Genomic DNA, 20282 nt, shown 5'->3' on the forward strand with positions numbered 1-20282 from the left:
TGAGAGCAATTTATATATTTAATAACTATAGGAAATAACATTATTTTTTAACTTAGGCTTTGCAGACTTGCAAAAATTTGTTGTCTTCCTTATACATATAGGCTAAATAACAATAGTTCATAGGAATAAATATTTTGGTATAGGACTCTTGAATGAATGTGTCTGTGAAAATCTTGCTTGTTTATGGTTTCATAGATATGTACTTTGCTGTTGAGAGTAGAGAATTCTGGATGTGACTTAAGAAAACTAATAGATTCATAAATGGACCAGGGAGGGACAAAATTTTAAATTCCTTAAATAGTTCTCTAAATGGCTGCCTGTGCCCAACACCCTTATGCATACAAATGGTTCTCTTTTGGAGGTTAAAACAGTTTTTTGTAAATGCCTTTTTCCCCAGAATATCATACCATACCTCATAAGGCTATGTATATAAGAGCAGTAGGCACATAATTTTGTTTCAAATTGTAGTATTCTTAATGTTTTCTTAACATACAACAGCATATATTACGTTTTTTATTAAATTGTGGACAGCAGTACAGCAATCGCAGACCACACAATTAATGGGTCAACATTCGTCCATACGCGCCCCTATGCAAAAGTACCTTTAGTCCAAAGTACCGCAAAAGTGCAGCACCAAAGGGCACAGAGAACATATGGAAATACACCAGTGCTAGTTAACTGCTTTTACTCTATGGACATCTGCATCGTTCTGTGATCTTTCCAGCCACAGTACATGTGAGTTGAGCACAACGCGCCCTCCCCACTATCGGGTATACAAACTGGACAGCTGCCACTCATTTACTAAATTTCTCATGCCCACGAATTAAATGGCTTCTGTGAGACAAGAGAACATTTTCACACTCAGGTGGACATGCGCCCATTGTCTCCTGTGGCCATGAATCTGTACTGCATGCTTGATCACTGAGTAGCATATACCCTCCAGGATTTGTGGTCAAGCCACTAACTGTGGTCATGCAAGCACCCATGCGAACATTTTCAGTGTAATTATCATAACTTTTTGGTGTATGTATATTGCTGTGAATAAATGTGTTGTGCGTAACCACATGTATTTAATTACTGTCATCCATGCCTACAGCTTGGGCTTAGTGCATGTGCACAGCAGTAAGCCAGCCCACAGTATGACAGATCTGAAAGTGGCACAGAACCACACTTGCTTACTTCAGTGGTGACCCCAACATGATTTTTTGTAGTCAAAAACACATGGTGATGGACTCGATCGCCTTGAGTGACCAGGAATTGTGAGCTGACTCACTTTCAAATGTTTCTGTGCTCACCCGTAGTCTCGTGCGGACAATAGTTGGACCTCAATTGTTTAGTCAATTTGTGTGTGTTTTCTTTGCATGTGTCTTGGTACTTTTAGTGTATCCCTTTGACATTTGAACTTAGTGTGGTAGTACAATGGCGGCTATGGAGGTTCTCCAAAGACAACTAGAAGAGCTGTCAGTGCATAATTGGTTGCTGAAAAATGAACTGCAGGCACAGCTCATGTGCACAGACTCTGTGCAACCAGAGCCAACCCATGAAAATTCGGGTGCACAAAATAGCGCCACACCACCGCCCTCCACCACTGCTGGAGAGACAACCAGTGCTGGATGTGTGTTGATTAGGCTGCCCCCTTTTGACCCTGTGATCCATTCATGTGGTTTAGCCCAGTGGTGGCAGCTTTTCTAAATGACAATATCACATGCAACCACATGAAATTTCAACATACGGTGAGCCAGCTGGACCAGAATTATGTGGTTGAAGTATGGGACATAATAATTGCCCCACCAATGCATTCCGGCAACAAGTGGCTTGAGGATGAGTTGATAAGCCAAATTTTGTCACCCGAGGAGCAGCGAGTACAGAAACTGCTGCACCAACAACAATGTAGTAACTGGAGGCCTTCACAGTGTAATGTGCAATAAGTAGTTTGGACCATATATATTCACAAATGTATGATCTTATCCTTTCTTCATCTTATTTGAAATGTTTTAAACTCCAACTGTAGAATAGTATATGACATGCTCACACAGTTAACCCTGTGACCAAAAAAAAAAAATTCATAAAATTACTGTACTGCAAAAAGATATATTTTTTACGTGAATGTTATTATAATTGTTGTATTGTGCTGTTGAGTAAATTTCATTTTCGGTCAGTTATGTTTGATTTAATGTTCTATGGTCTATGTTTCGATCTTAGTATGAATACATCTTTACTGATGTACTTTGGAACAATGTTAACTAAGTGCGAGAGTGAAGGAAGAAGAAATGTAAAGTTTACTGGAGTTGCATACCAATGGAATGTATTTCACTGAGCAAACATTGTAAATTTATGGCAGCAAGGCATCTAGGACTATTAAATATGAAAATTACGTATGAATATGTTTTGTCGTCTACATAATTCTACAAACATATATAGGGCTTCCAGACCTACAACAGAACCCAGTTTACAGACAGAAGAAATTCAAGCAGTGGATTTAAGGAAATCCTCAAGATACAAGATGAGTATTTTTCTTTAAAACTACCACTAGACCTGGCCAACAGTATTTAATTACTCCATGAACAATTATTACAATTAACAATCATCCAATGTGTGTAACAAAGGCGGTCATTAAAACAGTTCCTGTGCCACCTACGAAGCCTTGCACAGTCTGCCATGGTTCCAGATTTGATGTTGCACACTATCTGGGTGTACAGCCTCCCAACCCATGTGCAAGCAGTGATAGCCACACAGAACAACATGCAGCCATAGACCATAGCGGATCTGGCAGACAGGGTGAATAATGCACTGGCAATGGCACCAAGCACGGCATCTGCAGCCACCTACGAGCCCTTACCCCCAACAGCCACCTTAACTCCACGGTAACACGTGCCTCCCCCAGGCCTGACAACAGACACCATCCTTCAGCACATCGTGCAAAACTTGGCCACCTAGGTGGCAGCACTTAGCACACAGATTTTCCATTTGATGCAGTTATGGCAAGAGGGCAGCAGGCATCACAGTGGCAGCAGACCAGGCTACGGGTGACATGGCTCACACAGCTGGCACTGCAGCGAGAATCACTCTAACAATATCCCACTGATGTCAGGGCACACTCCAAGTGGCATCTGCTAGTATCATGCCCATTTCGGCAGCGAAGTGACCAAGTGCTGCAACCCTTGCTCGCATCCAAATGCCAGATGTGACTGGGACTAGATGCACCTGGCTGCAATGTTGTATCAAAGCGTCTGTTAGTGGCAGAACAGTGTGGGGGTGTGAGGCACCTGATACACACTGGATCGGATTTATTGATTTTCTTCCAAAATCATGTTAAAAGATCACAGGAAGGCTGAAACACTGTGCCTCACTGCAGCAAACAAATCTACCATAAAAACATACGGCACTCATTATGGGAATTTGGATCATGGACTGCAGCGTATATTTGTGTGGAGGTTCACTGTGGTCGATGTCAATGAGTTGATCCTGGGTGCAGATCTCCTTGGACACTACCAGTTGCTTGAGAATATTGCAAAGGCCCAGTTGATCGATACTACAATGAGTCTGAAGATAGTGGAAAGCAACAGTAGGCCACTTTCTTCACTGTTAAACTCGTGGCATGCTCCAGACCATTCACAGATGTTCTAAGCAAATTTTTGGAGCTAACTCGCCATCTGGGTAGGCACAGGACATCAGTTTTTCAATGCTCCACTATGTCATCACCAATCCCAGTCCCCCAATCTTGTACCGCCCACATCGCCTCACACCTGACAGGCTCACAGTCACAAAGGCTGAGTTCGAGGCAATTTTACAACAAGGTGTCATCCGACCATCGAGCAGCCTTTGACCTTCTGCCTCACATTTAGCGCCCCAAAAAGACAATTTGTGGCCCCAAGCACCAAATTCAAGGACAGTGCCAGACAGATATTCAGGTTCACATCTGCTGGACTTTAGCCATGTCTTGGCACATGTGACTGTGTTTAGTTAAATCAACTGCATGAAGATACCTGTGGCACCTGAGGAGATAGAAAAAACCATGATTACCACTCCCTTCGGGCTTTGCGAGAACATGTTCGTGACATTTGGCCTTAGGAATCTTGCCCAGACTTGGTAGCATTTCCTGAATGGATTACCATGCTGCTTTGCATATCTGAATGACGTCCTTGTGTTCTCGAAGATGCCCAAACTCCACCCTAGCTACCTAAAAACCGTTTTCCTGTGTCTCAGCAAGGCTGGCACAGTGATAAATCCATTTAAATATGTATTTGAGGTCAGTGAGGTCTGTCTCCTTGGTCTCCTAATCACCTCTACTGAATCCACACCTCTGCTGGACAAAGTGAGGTGATCCTGAACGTGCCACACCCAGAAACTCACAAAGGCCTACATCGTTAAATCACAGTAAGACTCAGTTTTTAAAGTTTCTAACACACAATTCAACAAAACATGACATTTTAATTTCACAGAACGGGCATATGATTAGTGACACTGAACAGTTCAAAATTCTAGGTGTTCAGATAGATAGTAAGCTGTCGTGGAAAGCCCATGTTCCAGATATTGTTCAAAGACTTAATACTGCCATTTATACTATTCGAACGGTATCAGAAGTGAGTGATACATCGACATGAAAATTAGTCTACTTTGCGTATTTTCATTTGCTTATGTCATATGGTATTATATTTTGGGGTAACTCTTCCCATTCTACAAGGATATTTTTGGCTCAGAAACGGGCGGTTCGAGCAATAAGTGGTGTGAGTTCACGAACCTCTTGTCGACCTCTGCTCACGAGTCTGGGTATTTTGACATTGGGCTCTCAATATGTATACTCCTAGTTGCCATTTCTTGTTACCAATATTAGTTTATTCCCAAGAATAAGCAGCTTTCACTCGGTTAATACTAGGCAGAAATCAAACCTGCATTGGGATCGGACTTCCTTAACTCTCGTGCAAAAAAGTGTGCAGGATACCGCTGCATCCATTTTCAATAATCTGCCACTCGAGTTCAAAAATCATAGCAGTAATCCACGCACTTTCAAATTGAAACTGAAGAGTTTACTCATAGGTCTCTCCTTCTATTCTGTCGAGGAGTTCCTTGAAAAATTAAGCTGATTCTTATTGTATTGCTGACAGCGTTTACTTAAACTTATGGACTGACTTTTTTGAGGTTCATGAACATTTATTTTTATCTGTTATTACTTTTATGTTGTAATTTCATGTACTGACACATTCCATGAGCTTGGAGATTTGCTCCTCAGTTTGGTCCTACGGAACTTGACATGTAATTAAATAAATAAAGTTATTTCTGGATAGTCAACTTCTACCAGCCCTGTCTATGTAACATTTCTACAGTGCTCAAACCCCTGACTGCAGCAAAACATGATCCCATGGCGAAAGAAAGGGCTCCCATTACCTGGACTCATGAACTGGAGCAAAGTTTTAGTGTCTAAATGTCGCCTTGCTGAAGCGGCACTGCTCACACATCCAATACATGATGTAAAGTTAGCCATTGCTGTGGACCCCAGCCAGACAGCTATCAGCACAGCACTTCAACAACACACTGAAAGCAGCTGGCAGTTACTCAGCTTCTTCTCGCAGAAGTTGTAGGCAGGGCGGCACGCTTGGAGCATATACGATTATGAACTGCTTACCGTGTAGCAGGTGGTGTAACAGTTCTGTTTGTAGATAGCCCCTTTACTATCTTCATTGAGCATATACCTATAACACCTGCCCATTGGCACCTTTCTCAACATGACATGCTGCTTTACACATGTCCATGCTGACACTGTATTCCTGCTTCCTTTGTCCCAAGGCAAGTGCTGCCTCCTTACAATGGTGGTCTGTTTCACTCACTGGCCACAGGCAACACCCAAAGCCAACATCACCACTGAGATGGTCGCTACTGCTTTTGTTGACACCTGGGTGGTGTGCTTTGACTGCCTCAGGCACGTAACTATGGACCATAGCCACCAGTTTGACTGTGTACTGTTCAAACATGTCACCCAGTTGTGTGGTGCACAGCTACACAGCATAACAAGCTACCATCTGCTGTCTAACGGTGTGGTTGAGTGGCTCCATTGGATGCTGAAGGCATTCCTGATATACCACAACACCATCTTGATGGAAGCACTACTGCTCATACTCCTTGGCCTGCGAGTGACTCTTAAGGAAGAGATTGTCATCTCACCTGTAGGCCTCATCTACGGGCAGTCGCTCACCATCCCTGGAGGATTCATGAAAGAAGTACTGCCACCACATGACACTTCAACCCTGCCCCTAGCAGAATGCCTACTTAGTCACACAGCCATCCTTTGACCATACCTGCCAACATGGCACAGCACTGACAAAGTCTTTGTACAGACAGACTAACAGCACTGCATACGTGTGATCCTGTGCACAGATGTAGTACAGCCACAACTGCAGCCACTATACTCAGGACCACATCGCATGATAACTCATGGTGGGACAACATTGGAGATCGAGTATAATGGTAGACCACTTAAGGTCTCGATCAACAGGGTCAAACTGCCATAAGTCTTGACAGATCCCACCGCTGCACACTTCTTTGATCTGGTAGAGGACTGGGTAACAGATGATGCTCTACATACAACTGGCCGGGCAAAGGCTGCCCCAGCAGTTGCCGGTGGCTCACGCACACTGCCAGTTGCCACTCAACAGCCACATGTGCCCCAGCCTACCCCTACCCACCCAGACAGCCTCCCAGACCACACCCCACACAACCGCACTAGTCAGCCTCACCACTGCAACCAGCAGACTACGCCATGTGTGCCAGTTACCATGTTTGCTTCAAATGCACATACTGCATCATAATGACAATACATTGCATACAGCAGCCCACACACACACCACCCGCTGCCTGCCAGGTATGTCCGCCACAGCTCCAGAAGCTATGTTCGAGCCCCAATGACACCGCGTTCACACATGTTAAGCTCCGTGCAGTCTCCAGTGCCATGAGTGCAGGGCCCACATCAAGTGCCACAACATGCTTCTGCTCTGGGTTTGTCAAAAAAAAAAAAAAAAAAAAAAAAAAAAAAAAAAAAAAAAAAAAAAAAAAAAAAAAAAAAAAAAAAAAATACAAATGAACTCGGTGTTATGAACAGGGCATCTTCACCAATGCTTCATTTTTTATCCTTTGTAGCAGTTAACAAGAGCTTGTTCATGCACCAGTGTTCTCCAAACCAATATATACAAAGTAGATCTGCAGCCACTCATCGCTACAGACAGTTCCTGAACAGTGCCACTAGGTACTGCTGTTCTAGCAGGCCACAAGGGAACACAGCCCTTCGTACCCCATCAGCCATTCATTATGTCACACACACTACCTTTGTGCTTGCACTGATGTCACTGACTATCACCACTGTGCCCATGTTGCATGCAAAACATAAATATATGCTGACTGCCGACGGCACATTTTCACCTCTCGCACCTACCAAGCTCTGCTCTCCAATGGTGGTCTGTGTGGCAGCCTTGGACAGCAGCACAGTAATTGCATATGACACAGTCAATGGGCTAACATTTGTCCACATGTGCCCCCATGCAAAAGCAGTGTTAGCCCGAAGTACGGCACAACGCACCACCAACAGACATGCAGGACACAAAGAGAGACACCAGTATGAGCTAGCCACTGCTACTCAGTGGACGTCTGCATCATTCTGTGATCTTGCTAGCCTCAGACTATGTGGGTTGAGCCAAACACACACTCCCTACCATAACGTATGCAAATTGAACAGCTGTCACATGTTCACTATGTTTCTCATGCCTGGAAATTAAATGGCATCTATGTGTCAAAAGAACATTCACACACTCAGCTGGACATGTGTCCATTGTCTCCTGCAGCCATGGATCTGTACCACACGCTTGATCACTGAGGAGCATGTACTATCCAGGATCAGTGGTTGAACCATTACCTGCAGTCTCGTGATCACCCATGCGGCCATTATCATAACTTTTTGGTGTATGTATATTGCTGAGAATATATGTGTTGTGTGTAACCATGTGTATTTAATTATGGTCACACATGCCTACAGCTTGGGCTTAGGGCATGGGTGTTGCAGTAAGTTGGGCCACAGTACAACAGGTTTGATAGTAGCAAAGGACCACGCTTCCTTCCTTCACAATAATTCAACATGTTTTTCTTGTCTTAAATTGTCATCCAACCATACACATAAAAACTTTTTGAAAGATGGTTCAAATGGCTCTGAGCACTATGGGACTTAACTTCTGAGATCATCAGTCCCCTAGAACTTAGAACTACTTAAACCTAACTAACCTAAGGACATCACACACATCCATGCCCAAGGCAGGATTCGAACCTGCGACTGTAGCGGTCGCGCAGCTCCAGACTGTAGCAGCTACAACCGCTCAGCCACACCGGCTGGCTTTGAAAGATGTTTGTTCTGCTACACAGTCCCCTATCTCTAGTCATATGCAATTTTTTACTTTGTTCCTTATGTGCCTACAGTTCGTCCATGTGTTTTTTTTTTTACATTTATAATTAAACAGTTTGTTTGTTGCTACAGTTATCTTTTCTTGCAAGTCAGCGTCACTCTGTCTGTTGATAAAGAGGGTTGTATTGTCTGAAAAAAGTAGTGATTTGGCTCTTGTTAGATGATTTGGAAAGTCTTTAATAAAAACCAAGATACAGGGGGCCTAAAACAGAATCTGAGTGTGGCCTCAGTTGCCTGAGACTGCAGTCACATGCATGTGACTTGCATTTGTGTGAGTGTGCGTATGTTTGTGTTTGCCGTCTAATTCTGACAAAGGCGTCACTGGCTTAAGGCTATGATTTGTGAGAGTCTTTTTGTAGTGCCTATCTGCAACTCAGCATCTCACTATAGGGTGAATAGCAACTTTTCTTTTCACACTATTGTTACTTATGAATGTGTAACTGGGTACAAAAGATGGTTCTTTCATTTATGGGAACTTTTATGCTTGTTACTTTTGAGTCCCCCAAGTTCTTGTAAGATTTTGAGCAATGTTAATACAGCAGTCATTAAATATATTAACAATATTTGGAGAGTCTTCAACAACTTTTCCTTCCTTACATATAAGGGGATTTTTGTTTGTCACTTTGGATTTACCTATGTTGCAGGTTATGATCTTCCAAATGGTTTTGGTTTTATTGTTGCCTTTTCTGATAATTAAGTCATTATTCACCTTTTTTGCTGCATGTATAACCTTTCCATAGACTTTTCTGTAGTATCTGAGATGTGGTTTTAGTGCTGCATTGCAGTTGCAATACTGACGAGACTTCTAAGAGTGCCGGCAGAATTCTTAATTCTTGCAGTTAGCTATGAATTACATTTGGAGTATTGTTTATTTTTCTAAAGGGGAAGGCAACATCAAAGCATTATTTATATTCTGTGATAAACGAATCATATTTAATATCTACAGTTTTGATTTGGTCTGTGTCCCATTTAACCCTTTGCAACAGCTTACGAAAAATCATAAGGCTACTTTCTTTAATAGATCTTGTTTCTATACATTTTACACTGGCACATTTTTTTTCTAATCATGTTTTTTATTTGAAGCTTAATTTCCATTATCTGTTACTTCAACATCATAACTACTGGTATGTCTGTTAATGAACACCTGATCAGTTATTGTCTTGCAGCCACCTCCATACCTGGGGATACCTGCTAATGTAACTTTATGATTATATGACATAAGGAGATTTAATAACTGGTCCTTTTATGCACTGTTATAATTACTGAAACTGATGTTGGAATCACGCAGCACAAGTGGGCATTTTGACCTATTTGTCAGTTCATTTCTTAGATCTATATTTTTCTTTTTAAATAAGGAAATATTTCCAGAGAGTGACCTATATAAACAGACAATTATAAGGCCACAGTCCGTCAGTTCACAGACACAGTATCCAAACACTTTTTCTATATGCTTACTATTGCTTAACTTCACTTCTTTAGTGTTAAGATTTTCTCTAACATAAATATGCACACCTCCACATCTGTGCTTTTCTCTGCAGAGATTACTTATGATTTTAAAATTGGGAACAGTTGTTGTGCATATCTGAGAGTCTCGTAACCAGTGCTCACTTGTGCAAACCACAGAAATTTGACTTAAACTGTCAGTTAACAAAACTTCTACTTCACCTAGCTTATTACATAAACCCTGTACATTTTGATATAAGACCATTAATTGCTTATGAGTGGACATGTTGGAGAAGTTATGACTTGTCCTAGAACTTTTTTCCTGATGCTGTTTAGCACTAAAATTTTTTTTAGGTAATTTGGCTGTTTCACACTTTTTCTGACTGGTGGTGCTGAAATTACTGGTGCTGCTGCTGCCACTGGGGTGGCTGGTGCTGATACTGGAGTGTTAACTGAAGTCAGTTGCACTGTTTGCTGTGTTGATATAGGAATAACTTGTGCTGTTGTTGGTGCTGTTTTTAAACCAGGTACCATACTACTGTTATTACTGGGAATGTTGCAGTTACTGGAGAGCCCATTGCTGAAACAGACAAAGGTTCTTATGATGCCAGTGTCGACTGTCTAGATGCTGGATTAATTGTTGCTTTTCCTGCTCGTCACAGAGCATTCATGTACTTCAACACCATAATGAGTCATGGGGAGGAATAATCAGAATGTCCATCTGATTATTCCTCCCCATGACTCACTATGGTGTCGAAGTACATGAATGCTCTGTGACTTGGCATTTTGGTGGCATTACCAGCCTATTGTAATCCCCTAATGAAACATTTTGTGTTTTAACAACTGCATCTTCATCTTCACTTGTATCTATCACCTCATCTACTGTTTCTATTTATATCTATGTTTGTGTCTCACTGTTCCATGAAAAGTTAATCATCTCAGCTCTGGATGGGTCTACAACCCTATCCCCATTATACTCCGTGCTGTTGAAATTGTTTGTTTTTCCCTCCCCCTGGTCCAACCTAATTTTGCCTTTGGTTCTCATTCACAAGATTAGCAAATACACTGATTGGAAAACTGTGCCAATAAGTATGTGTCACACTGTCCTGACACAACACACATAGATAGTCAACCTTCCAAAATATGCACCGCTGATACCAGTACCATTAAAACATCTACCATTTGTGGTGCATAAACCACCAAACACACACATGAAAAATAAAACAATGAGCTGAAAAGTAGAAACAACTCATCGCTGATATCAGTACCATTAAAATATCAACCATATGCGGCGCAGAAACCACCAAACAAACACATGAAAAATAAAACAATGAGCTGAGAAGTAGACAATGGATTAGCAAATTCAGGCCAGCAACAGTAAATGAAATAAGATGGTCTGCATGTGGACATATCTTCACTTAGATAGTGTACAGCACCTGTAAACTTATCAACATGTTCTGTGTGAGAACAAGTGGTTGCAAATACAGTCAGCAGGAGGCACATATGCCTAAGCTAAATTAGTAACTGAAACTAAACTAAAGTTTGGTGACTGATTCCCTACAGCTTGGGTAAGAAAATGTACAGAAACTTTCTACTTCTTTTGTTTTATAAACATGTTTGAGTACCCAATATTTATTTAAGGTAATAAAGATAAATCTTGCTAGTAAAACAAATACCAGAAGAAGAAAAGATAACCACTGATTCTGAAGTGTAATTGTTGTGCAATCAAAAAGCAATTTTTAATTAATAATGCATTTATGGAAATTTAATACTTACTTAAATAAAACAATATTCAATTTATTGGTTTGATCTTTGTTGTACTGGTCAAGAGCTGTCATTGCAACATTCAAAAATTTATCAAAATTTAAAACTTCTTCATATTTTTTCTCTCCATCAACACAGTTTACAAATATTAGATTTCTTAGACATTCTTCTGTTACCTGTAATTACAAAATTTTGGTTTTTCAGTGTGGCTGCTTATTTATAGACTGATTAAAATATTAGTTACTAGTATTATGGGGACCTGACTGTTGTAATTGATAAATAATAATGTACTGTAACAGGTGACATAACACGGTTTTCTACCATTCTTTTTTATCTTTTTCCATGTAAAGAAACATCTAGTTATGAATGGAAGCTACCATTTTTGTGTGTGCATAAGTATGCTTGTATCTGCTGCTATTTAGTTATCAAAATTGTTTCCAATATGCTTCAGCTTGTGATAAAATCTTAGTGAAAATATTCCTAATGGGTAGCAGACCAGCTTGTATAGCTTACTGTGCAGTTTTATAACATGTGACACAGTGCATGTGGCAGACCAGAATTTCAGCTTATCATCAGATTAATTACAATTGGCCATATCCTGACTCCACTACCATGTTGCAGGGCAATTGTGACAGGACTGGTACATCAGTTAACACCATGCCATAATGATATAATCACAATGCAAAAATAGAAACAAATTTTGTAGCTGACCACTGGTACTCTTAATATACTGATTTCACAGTGGACTTCTTGGATCCCTGAAATATTTATTTATAGACTGCGGCTTGCTCTTACATGTATGCCCTTAACAGTACTTAATGTTTGTTAACTGTGTAATTAAAACTGCTTGTTTCTAAAATTTGAGATGCCTCTTGTGTTTGGATTTGTCTACTTACATGGCTGAGTTTAGTTAGTTAGGTAGTCATGTCTACAGGCTGGTATAGCATAGGTTCACAGTTCCTCCTATCTTGGTGCTTGGAAGTAACATTTTATTTAAGGGCATGTATTGTTTGTTTTCTGGTGGTTGTCACAGTTTTGCAATCCATACAGTCTTTTGGTCTTGACTGGGACTGAATTAGCAAGTTTGATTATTGGCAGCCCATACAAGCTGGGTCTCGTTATTTTAGTTATTTGACTAGGGTTAATTTGGTTCCTTCCACAATATTTAAGTAATTTCGGTTCAGTATAATTCATATGTGAATGGCTTCTAGTTAGTCATCTTACATGACCAGACTTCAGGTATTGAAACATGACTGTGAATTTGATAGTCCTCACCATCATATAGTTCTTCTTCCTGAGTGAATAAAATCATGAAAACAAATCTCTACTCATTTCCACACATTGTTGACACCCTAGACTCCCTGAAAGGGGCAAAGCATTTCTCAATTATAGATATGTAGACAGGTTACCAGTAAATTGATGTTGACGGGCTGCCCAGGAAAAGATTACCTTGACAACATCGATGAGTTCAAAGTTATGCTGTTTGGACTACATAATGTTTCAGCCACATGTGAGTATATGATGGACAACCTCCTCTTACACCTTCAACCAGGTTGTTCCAACTTGGATGCCTGCCTGACAACCAGGTAGCATGGGCACATGTGAGCAAATGGCTGACGTACGGACGGAGTTGTAATCTGACCATAGGACCATAGAGTGTGTGTAACGGTCAAGAACAGGTGGCCAGGCGCAGTCAAGCAGATCACGCATCCACAGTACGCGAGAAATCGGGGTGTTTCGTGAGAAGGCTACACTATCTGTTCCTGCCTGCATGCATGCTGAGCAGGACAGTAACAAAGGCATGGTAAGATAGGCTGCTGCCAATGGTACAGGTGCAGAAGGGATACAAAATCTGACCAGTTAAAAAAATACAGTTTAAAAAATTAACTTGGAGAAGTATGTGAGTTCTCCTACCTATTGTGTTCCTATCTTCTGCCAACAAGGAGAACCCTTCCATTGGCTGGCCACTGTAAATGCATCCTGTCATCACAGCACCATGTCTACGATGACGTTTTGTCCAAGCAGCATGATGAAGAATCAACTACTGCAGATCAGACGTCTATTGGTAAAGTGCACTTGGCAACAGTGCACTTGGTGCACAAGCCTACAGCCTACACAACTTGCACATGTCCAGCAATTCAGCTTTTGCTTCAACTTTGCTATGGTATAATAGGATCTCAAACGTTGGCAAGCTGATGCTAAAGCAAATATGCTATTTGACTGTAGTCATCCAACTTTTGCAACCTAGGGACTGGAGCAAGACTGCTTGAGCTAGAATGCTTAAAGATATTTAATACAATACTAAGTGTGATGGAAAATAGATCTCACATATATAAGAACATCTCATCTGACTGTACCTTCCTGTCATGAAACATCTTAAATGAAAGCTCAGTCTCTTACGCTACAAAAGTTCAGTTGATTTTAGTGTCAATCACAGCAGATACATTGGCACAGCACAGCTAGTTAAAATAATAGCTGCCTTCAAGTTAAGAGGATAAAAATGGACTCCCATTTGGATATTTTGAAGGATTTTCAAAGTACAGGTTAAGGGATGCTTATTCAAATGCCAAAAAAGCTTTGCCAGGAACAGCAGTATCTTGGATGATAGCAGACTGTAATCTCTAACATCATGGCCATAGGATATGTCAAAGCTGTTAAACCTGACTTGAGTGTCTTAATCAATACTTGTTATTGTCTCTGCTGGTAACTAACGAAATTTTTCTTCTATTTCTGATAAGTAATGTATGTACTGTTAATAATTTAGAAAGAACAAATAAATTCGCTTCATTATTGCTATTATTATTATTGTTTGCATGTGACCTCAGATGGATCACGAAGTGCTTCTAGATTCATAATCCTGATCTTCCTTACGGCTACTTTTCTTTCTTCAGTTCAGTTCGTTCCTAGTTTTCTTGGAACATCGTTCTACCCAAAAGTTTATCTCTTGACGAAACAGATTCCTGTTTGAAATATGGCTCAAAGGTTCCTAGAACCTTCCTCTGTAACGGTGCAAAAGCGTGGTGCCCTGCTATGTCGCTTTCTGGCTCGGCGTCGCTTCAGACGCACATCCCCTATTTTTACCATTTCACCTCTCGTTTTGATGCCTTTGCAATGGTGGTCAGCACCGAGACGCCTAGTGTTTAAAGCACGCAGTTTTTTTTATGGTGCTCGAGGATAAAATTTCAGACGCACCCCCGGTCAGAATCGACACCAAAAGGCCTCAGAAAGTGGCATAAAAGGCGTCAGTGAAATTACCCTTTTCCTTGGGGTGCTTATTCCCACACATTTCGCAGTCAAAACGACAGTTGGCACTATGATGAGCAACGGGACGCCATTATTGACAACCCTTGACACTGCTGGCACTGTCCGGATGATTCAACCCTAATGTAAGGACATCATGGGTCAGCAACCCCAGTGGACGTGATTGCACCCCTCTGGAGCGTAGAGTGACGGCAGTTATTGCTTTGGTGTATAGGATGGAAGCACTATGGTCCTTCAAAACCACTCGACGAAATTTTAATGTGATCGGAAACAGCAAAGCGTGCTTATGCTTTTTCAGCTCTCCTGTTTCATTCCACCCAGTGAAGTGATCATGGTACAATATTGAGAGATGTGCGAATAAAATAGAAGAGGTCCCTCTAGCACTTCCCAATTTGGCAACAACCTCAGTACCACCTGCCTGCCTTTGTTGAGCACTTTAAAAATGTACCTGTACAGAGATAATGTGCGATGAGAGACCTACGTGCCCTTGACATCCCTCCAGTTTCCCATGTCTGCTGGCAGGCTTAGGAGCAGCAGCGCAGCATGTCTATAGGTGCCCAGGAGTCTCATCACAGTTTGTCTCTGTACAGGTACATTTTTAAAGCGTCTCAAGAAAAGCACGCAGTTGGCACTGAGGGTGTTGCCAAATTGGAAGGTCTTAGAGGGACCTTTGCCATTTTGTTCATGCATCTATCAATGTTGTACCACTGCACAATAACGCCACAAGAGGGCTGAAAAAGCACATCCATCCTTTGCTGCTTCAGATCCTTTTAAAATTTCGTTGAATGGCTTTGAACGGGCCGTAGTGGCTCCACCCTATACACCAGAGCAGTAGCTGCAGTTGCTCTGCACTCCAGAGAGGTGCATTGACGTTCAATGAGGTTGCTGACCCATAATGTCCTTAGAGCAGGGTTGAATCATCCGGCTGGTGTCAAATATTGTCAAGAACAGCGTGCGGCTGCTCATCACACGGTGAACTGTCGATTTTCACCGCAAATCTGTGTGAAACAAGGCCCCAAAGAAAAGGTGGTTTCATTGATGCCATTTGTGGCAGCCCCTGAAGTCTTTTCGTGTCGATTCCGAGTGGCAATGTGTCTGAAATGTCTTCCTCAGCCACCCACAAGAAAACAGAACGATTTAAAGGCTGCGTATCATGGTTGCGACTTCCACTCCAAATGTGTCAAAAGAAGGGATAAAATGTGGTTAAGTGTGTGTGTGTGTGTGTGTGGCGGGGAGGGGGGGGGGCGGGGGGGGGGATGGATGGGTGTGTGCGCTTCTGTAGATATTCACTTTTGGTTGTAGATGTCATGCATTCTCCTGCACCCTTTCTTGAGTTTTTAATCGAACTCTTAATGCTTGTCTTACCAGGGAAGTGTTAAACCCTCTTTTTCCGTACTAGTTGTTAAATTTCTGAATGTTAAATTTAGTGCAGATCTACACTGAAGTATTTTTTCTTCTGTTTTAAGAAAAGGGGCTTGTTGGCCAGATTTCCCAGAACATTCTTTGAGGACGTCTGCCTTATTACTATGATTTCACTGTCCACCAAAACAAACAAATACTGTGAAGGCCCAATGATACTGACCGGCCACCATGTCATCCTCAGCCCTTAAAGTTGGATGCTGATACAGAGGGGCATGTGGTCAATGTGGTCAGCACACCACTCTCCCTCGCCGTTGTCACTTTTCATGACTGGTGCCATTTGCCATTACTTCTCAATCAAGTAGCTCCTCAATTGGCCTCACAAGGGCTGCATGCACCCCACTTGCTAACAGCACTCAGCAGAGCCAGATGGTAACCCATCCAAGCAAGGGCGTACCCATGATCTGAACTGGGAGGGATGGGGGGGGGGGGGGGGGGGGGCAGGTCATAATAGTCTCAGGAAACAATGAAAAACTGCTTTCAATAAACATTTTAAATACATGAATGTACTTGTACAATCCGAGAAAACATGCAGCATTTCTTATTAAATAAAACAGTAAACTAGTGAAAAACTGCGAATATCTTCTGCCCCTCGCTGGGTACGCCCATGCATCCAAGTGCTAGCCAAGTCTGACAGCACTTAACTGAAGGGGAACCAGTGTTACCACTGTGGCAAGGCCATTGGCTTCATTGTTCACTAATATCGCTAAATCGTCTACAAGAGCTAAGGAAGAGAGAGAGTCATCTTTATTTGCCCCAACACAATAGGCTTCCAGAGTCTTTAATGTTTTAATTCTTTTTCCCATTCCTTAACGATTTTGTCTAAGATGATATTGAAGTGAGCAGTGACAGTTTATTTGCTTAGCGAACACCTGTTTCAATTTCAAATGGTTCTGATATTTCACTCTAAATTTTACTTTCGACATTGAGTACTCGTATGTTTGGCTAGTGAAGCTTACCGTCTTTGAGTCTAGTCCCTACTCTTTTAGGATATCAAACAGAGACTACTCGTGGTCAATCAAAGTTCTTCTTCTTGAAGTAGATGGAAGTGTGTGTGACTGACAAGAGAACATTCCCAAGTGTAAATGAATGATGTTGATGAACGTTGCCAAGTTTGCAGAGAGGGTAAAATAGCGCAATACATAATTTTTTTACTCGTGCCCAATTTCACTTCAAAGTGGGCAAACATACCCCATTAGCTAATTTGGTGCATTAGGTTTGGAAGCGAATATCTTTGAAATGACGATATATAAAAAACGTTCCTCATATAAAAGTTGATATGTAACACTAGGCTGCATTTTAAAACTTTTTGTCATATGATTTGTTGCAAGTAGCTACTCTTGAATCAATTTTTTTATGCTGATTCTAGAAATTGCTACCGTTTTTCTCTATCACGTCAGGTTTTTGCACAAAACAGGAAGTAATATTTTGGCGATTTTCACTTCTGAGCCCACAAATATATTCTCACACCATTTCACTCAAAGTAAGTTTTTAATCAAACAAAACACATTAAAAAAATAAAATACATTTAAAAAACACTCCTCAAAACTCCCCTAATTTGTTTCTTCACTACAAGAAATCAAGAATGACCCATACATTTTTAAACTTCCTCTTCTTTCATTTCCTTGCAGATCCTTGTGTATGATAACATCCAACAGTAGTCGGTCAACGAAGCTGCTGTCCAATGCCGCTAGTACTTCCTCTCAATATCTCAGTGAAAACGTTCACTCTGCTCTTCAACATAATGTCCGCAATTTCTGGAAAGGAATCGATATGTGAGTGTAGAAAGTGGACTTTCACACTCATTTAATAACCCACCTTTCTGAAACCAAGCAACTCTTTTCAACTATTGCTTGTAATTAGGATTTTTGTTATTCCATAGAACTCAGTAAGTGATCACAAGGCGATCATGCACATTTTTCTCTTTTCTTTATTGTCTTCTCAGAATCTTCATCTTTCGTCAGTTTCTTTATTAATAGAAGTGCATTAACTCGTTCTCCGAGAATAGATGGACTAATTCTTTCTCGCTATGTCTGTACAATGAGTATTGTGTTCCTGATTCCAGAAGGTTCTTACTTTTTAACCAGGAACCAAGTAGTTCCGCACATTCCTTAGGCAAATTCAAATCTCGTATGAGAGCATTAAGTTCAGTCTGAGAGAACAGCTATGGAGTCGCATTCAGGCTGGTGGACATCACTATCGACTTCTGTAATTGCATCAACTTCGGTTTCTTCATCATATTCTGCCACATTCTCTACAACAGCTGGAGGAAGAGAAGCAATCAGATCTTCTCCGTGTGAAAACTGGTCTAATGGTTGAATCAATGCTTGGCTACATAATTTGTCTCTTATTTTTCGAACTGCACTCCTGAACATTAACTAAGCAGAAGTAACAGTCATTTAGGTGACATTTACGCTACCTCCACACCGTTGGAATCGGAAATGGGATTCATGTTTTCTTTTATTTTGTCCACAGTCTTAACTTTTCCAGACAATAAAGGCAAACTGTCTCTGGCACCCATGCCTTATGCTGGACACCAAAATTCATTTTAAAATAAGCACCGTAAGCTTTTTACACAAAGTCTGTTTAGTCACTGTATAAGTCCGAAAATGTAACAGAAAATATTTTGATTCTTCATGCACCGACATATTGACATGGTAGTAAATATCATCAGTAGCCGAGGTGTTTCATTAATACTGGCTTAAATATACACAATAATCACGGTATAGCACTGGTAATCCAAGCATGTGAGACAAGCAACGGTTTCAGGGCCACACAACAATTAAAAGGTGTAACAACCTAAAGGTGTACAGGGCTATACTGAGAAATTTCCCTCCAACAACACACATAACGTACTGGCACAGCAATACAGAATATCAAAAAGAATCATCCGATTTGGCACATCTATATTTCTAAACCTAGTAAATATCTACAATGAATTTTGTTTTTTGATGAACAGGAAATTAAAAAAACCTTTTTTCATACCTTTTCATAGGTGTTCAATACGTCCCCCATCAGATCGATGGCATATGTCAATGCAGTATTCAAATTTTTCCTGCACTGTGGTGAGTATGTCTTGAGTTATAGCTCCCACAGCTGCTGTTATACAGTATCTCAGTTCATTCATTGTAGTTGGTAATGGAGCCACATAAAAAGAATCTTTTATAACCACCCCCCCCCCCCCACCCCCCCCTCCCAAGAAATAATCACATACAGTTAGGTCCGGTGACCCTGGAGGCCAGTAACGTAAGGCTGAAACATTTGGTCCAGTAAGACTGATCCATCATTCAGAAATCGTTTGATTTAAAAATTCCTGCACTTCCAGGTGCCAGTGTGGCAGTGCCCCATCCTATTGGTAAATGAAGTTGTTCGAATCAGCCTCCAACTGTGGGAAAAGAAAGTTCTCATGCATATGGAGATATGTGCTTCCTGTAACAGTGTTCTTGGAAAAGGAAAATGGACCATACACCTTTTCCCATGAAACTGCAAAAAAAACATACAATTATGGAGAGTCTTACTCGTGTTGTACAACTTCATGTGCTTCTTCTGTACATCATATTCTCACATTATGACAGTTCACCTTTCCATTTAAATGAAATGTTGCCTTGTCGCTAAACTAAGTGTGGAAGCAGAAGACTCATCCTCCATCTTGCCAAGCACGAATTTACACAACTCCACACATTGTTGTATGTCACGAGCTTGCAGTACCTGAATTTTGTTCGGTTTCATGTGTAAACGTTGATGCAACACACGCCAAACATACATCAGGGGCATGTTGAGCTGTCGAACTGCACAGTGAACTGATTTTTGAGGACTCCTTGTTAAACTGAAACTATGGTAGATGTGTTCGATGCCTGTGCCAGACACTCAGGGATATCCCTACGATTTGCCTTTACACAAACAACCTATTTCTCGGAATTGTTCATGCCGTCGTCTAACACTCTGTGCTGTTGGA

The 20282-nt window shown here is 41.2% G+C and overlaps 1 protein-coding gene across 1 annotated transcript in view; it reads right to left on the bottom strand.

Annotated features, from left to right (window-relative positions):
* The window catches only part of LOC124556412 (dynein axonemal heavy chain 7-like), a 746268-nt gene that overhangs the window by 487409 nt on the left and 238577 nt on the right, over nucleotides 1–20282 (bottom strand). Inside the window, exon 7 of the mRNA XM_047130371.1 lies at nucleotides 11660–11823. Coding sequence (XP_046986327.1) covers nucleotides 11660–11823 — 164 coding nt within the window. The remainder of the gene's footprint in view (nucleotides 1–11659; nucleotides 11824–20282) is intronic.

Source organism: Schistocerca americana, chromosome X (genome assembly GCF_021461395.2).
Source record: "Schistocerca americana isolate TAMUIC-IGC-003095 chromosome X, iqSchAmer2.1, whole genome shotgun sequence".
NCBI classification, from domain to species: Eukaryota; Metazoa; Arthropoda; class Insecta; order Orthoptera; family Acrididae; genus Schistocerca; species Schistocerca americana.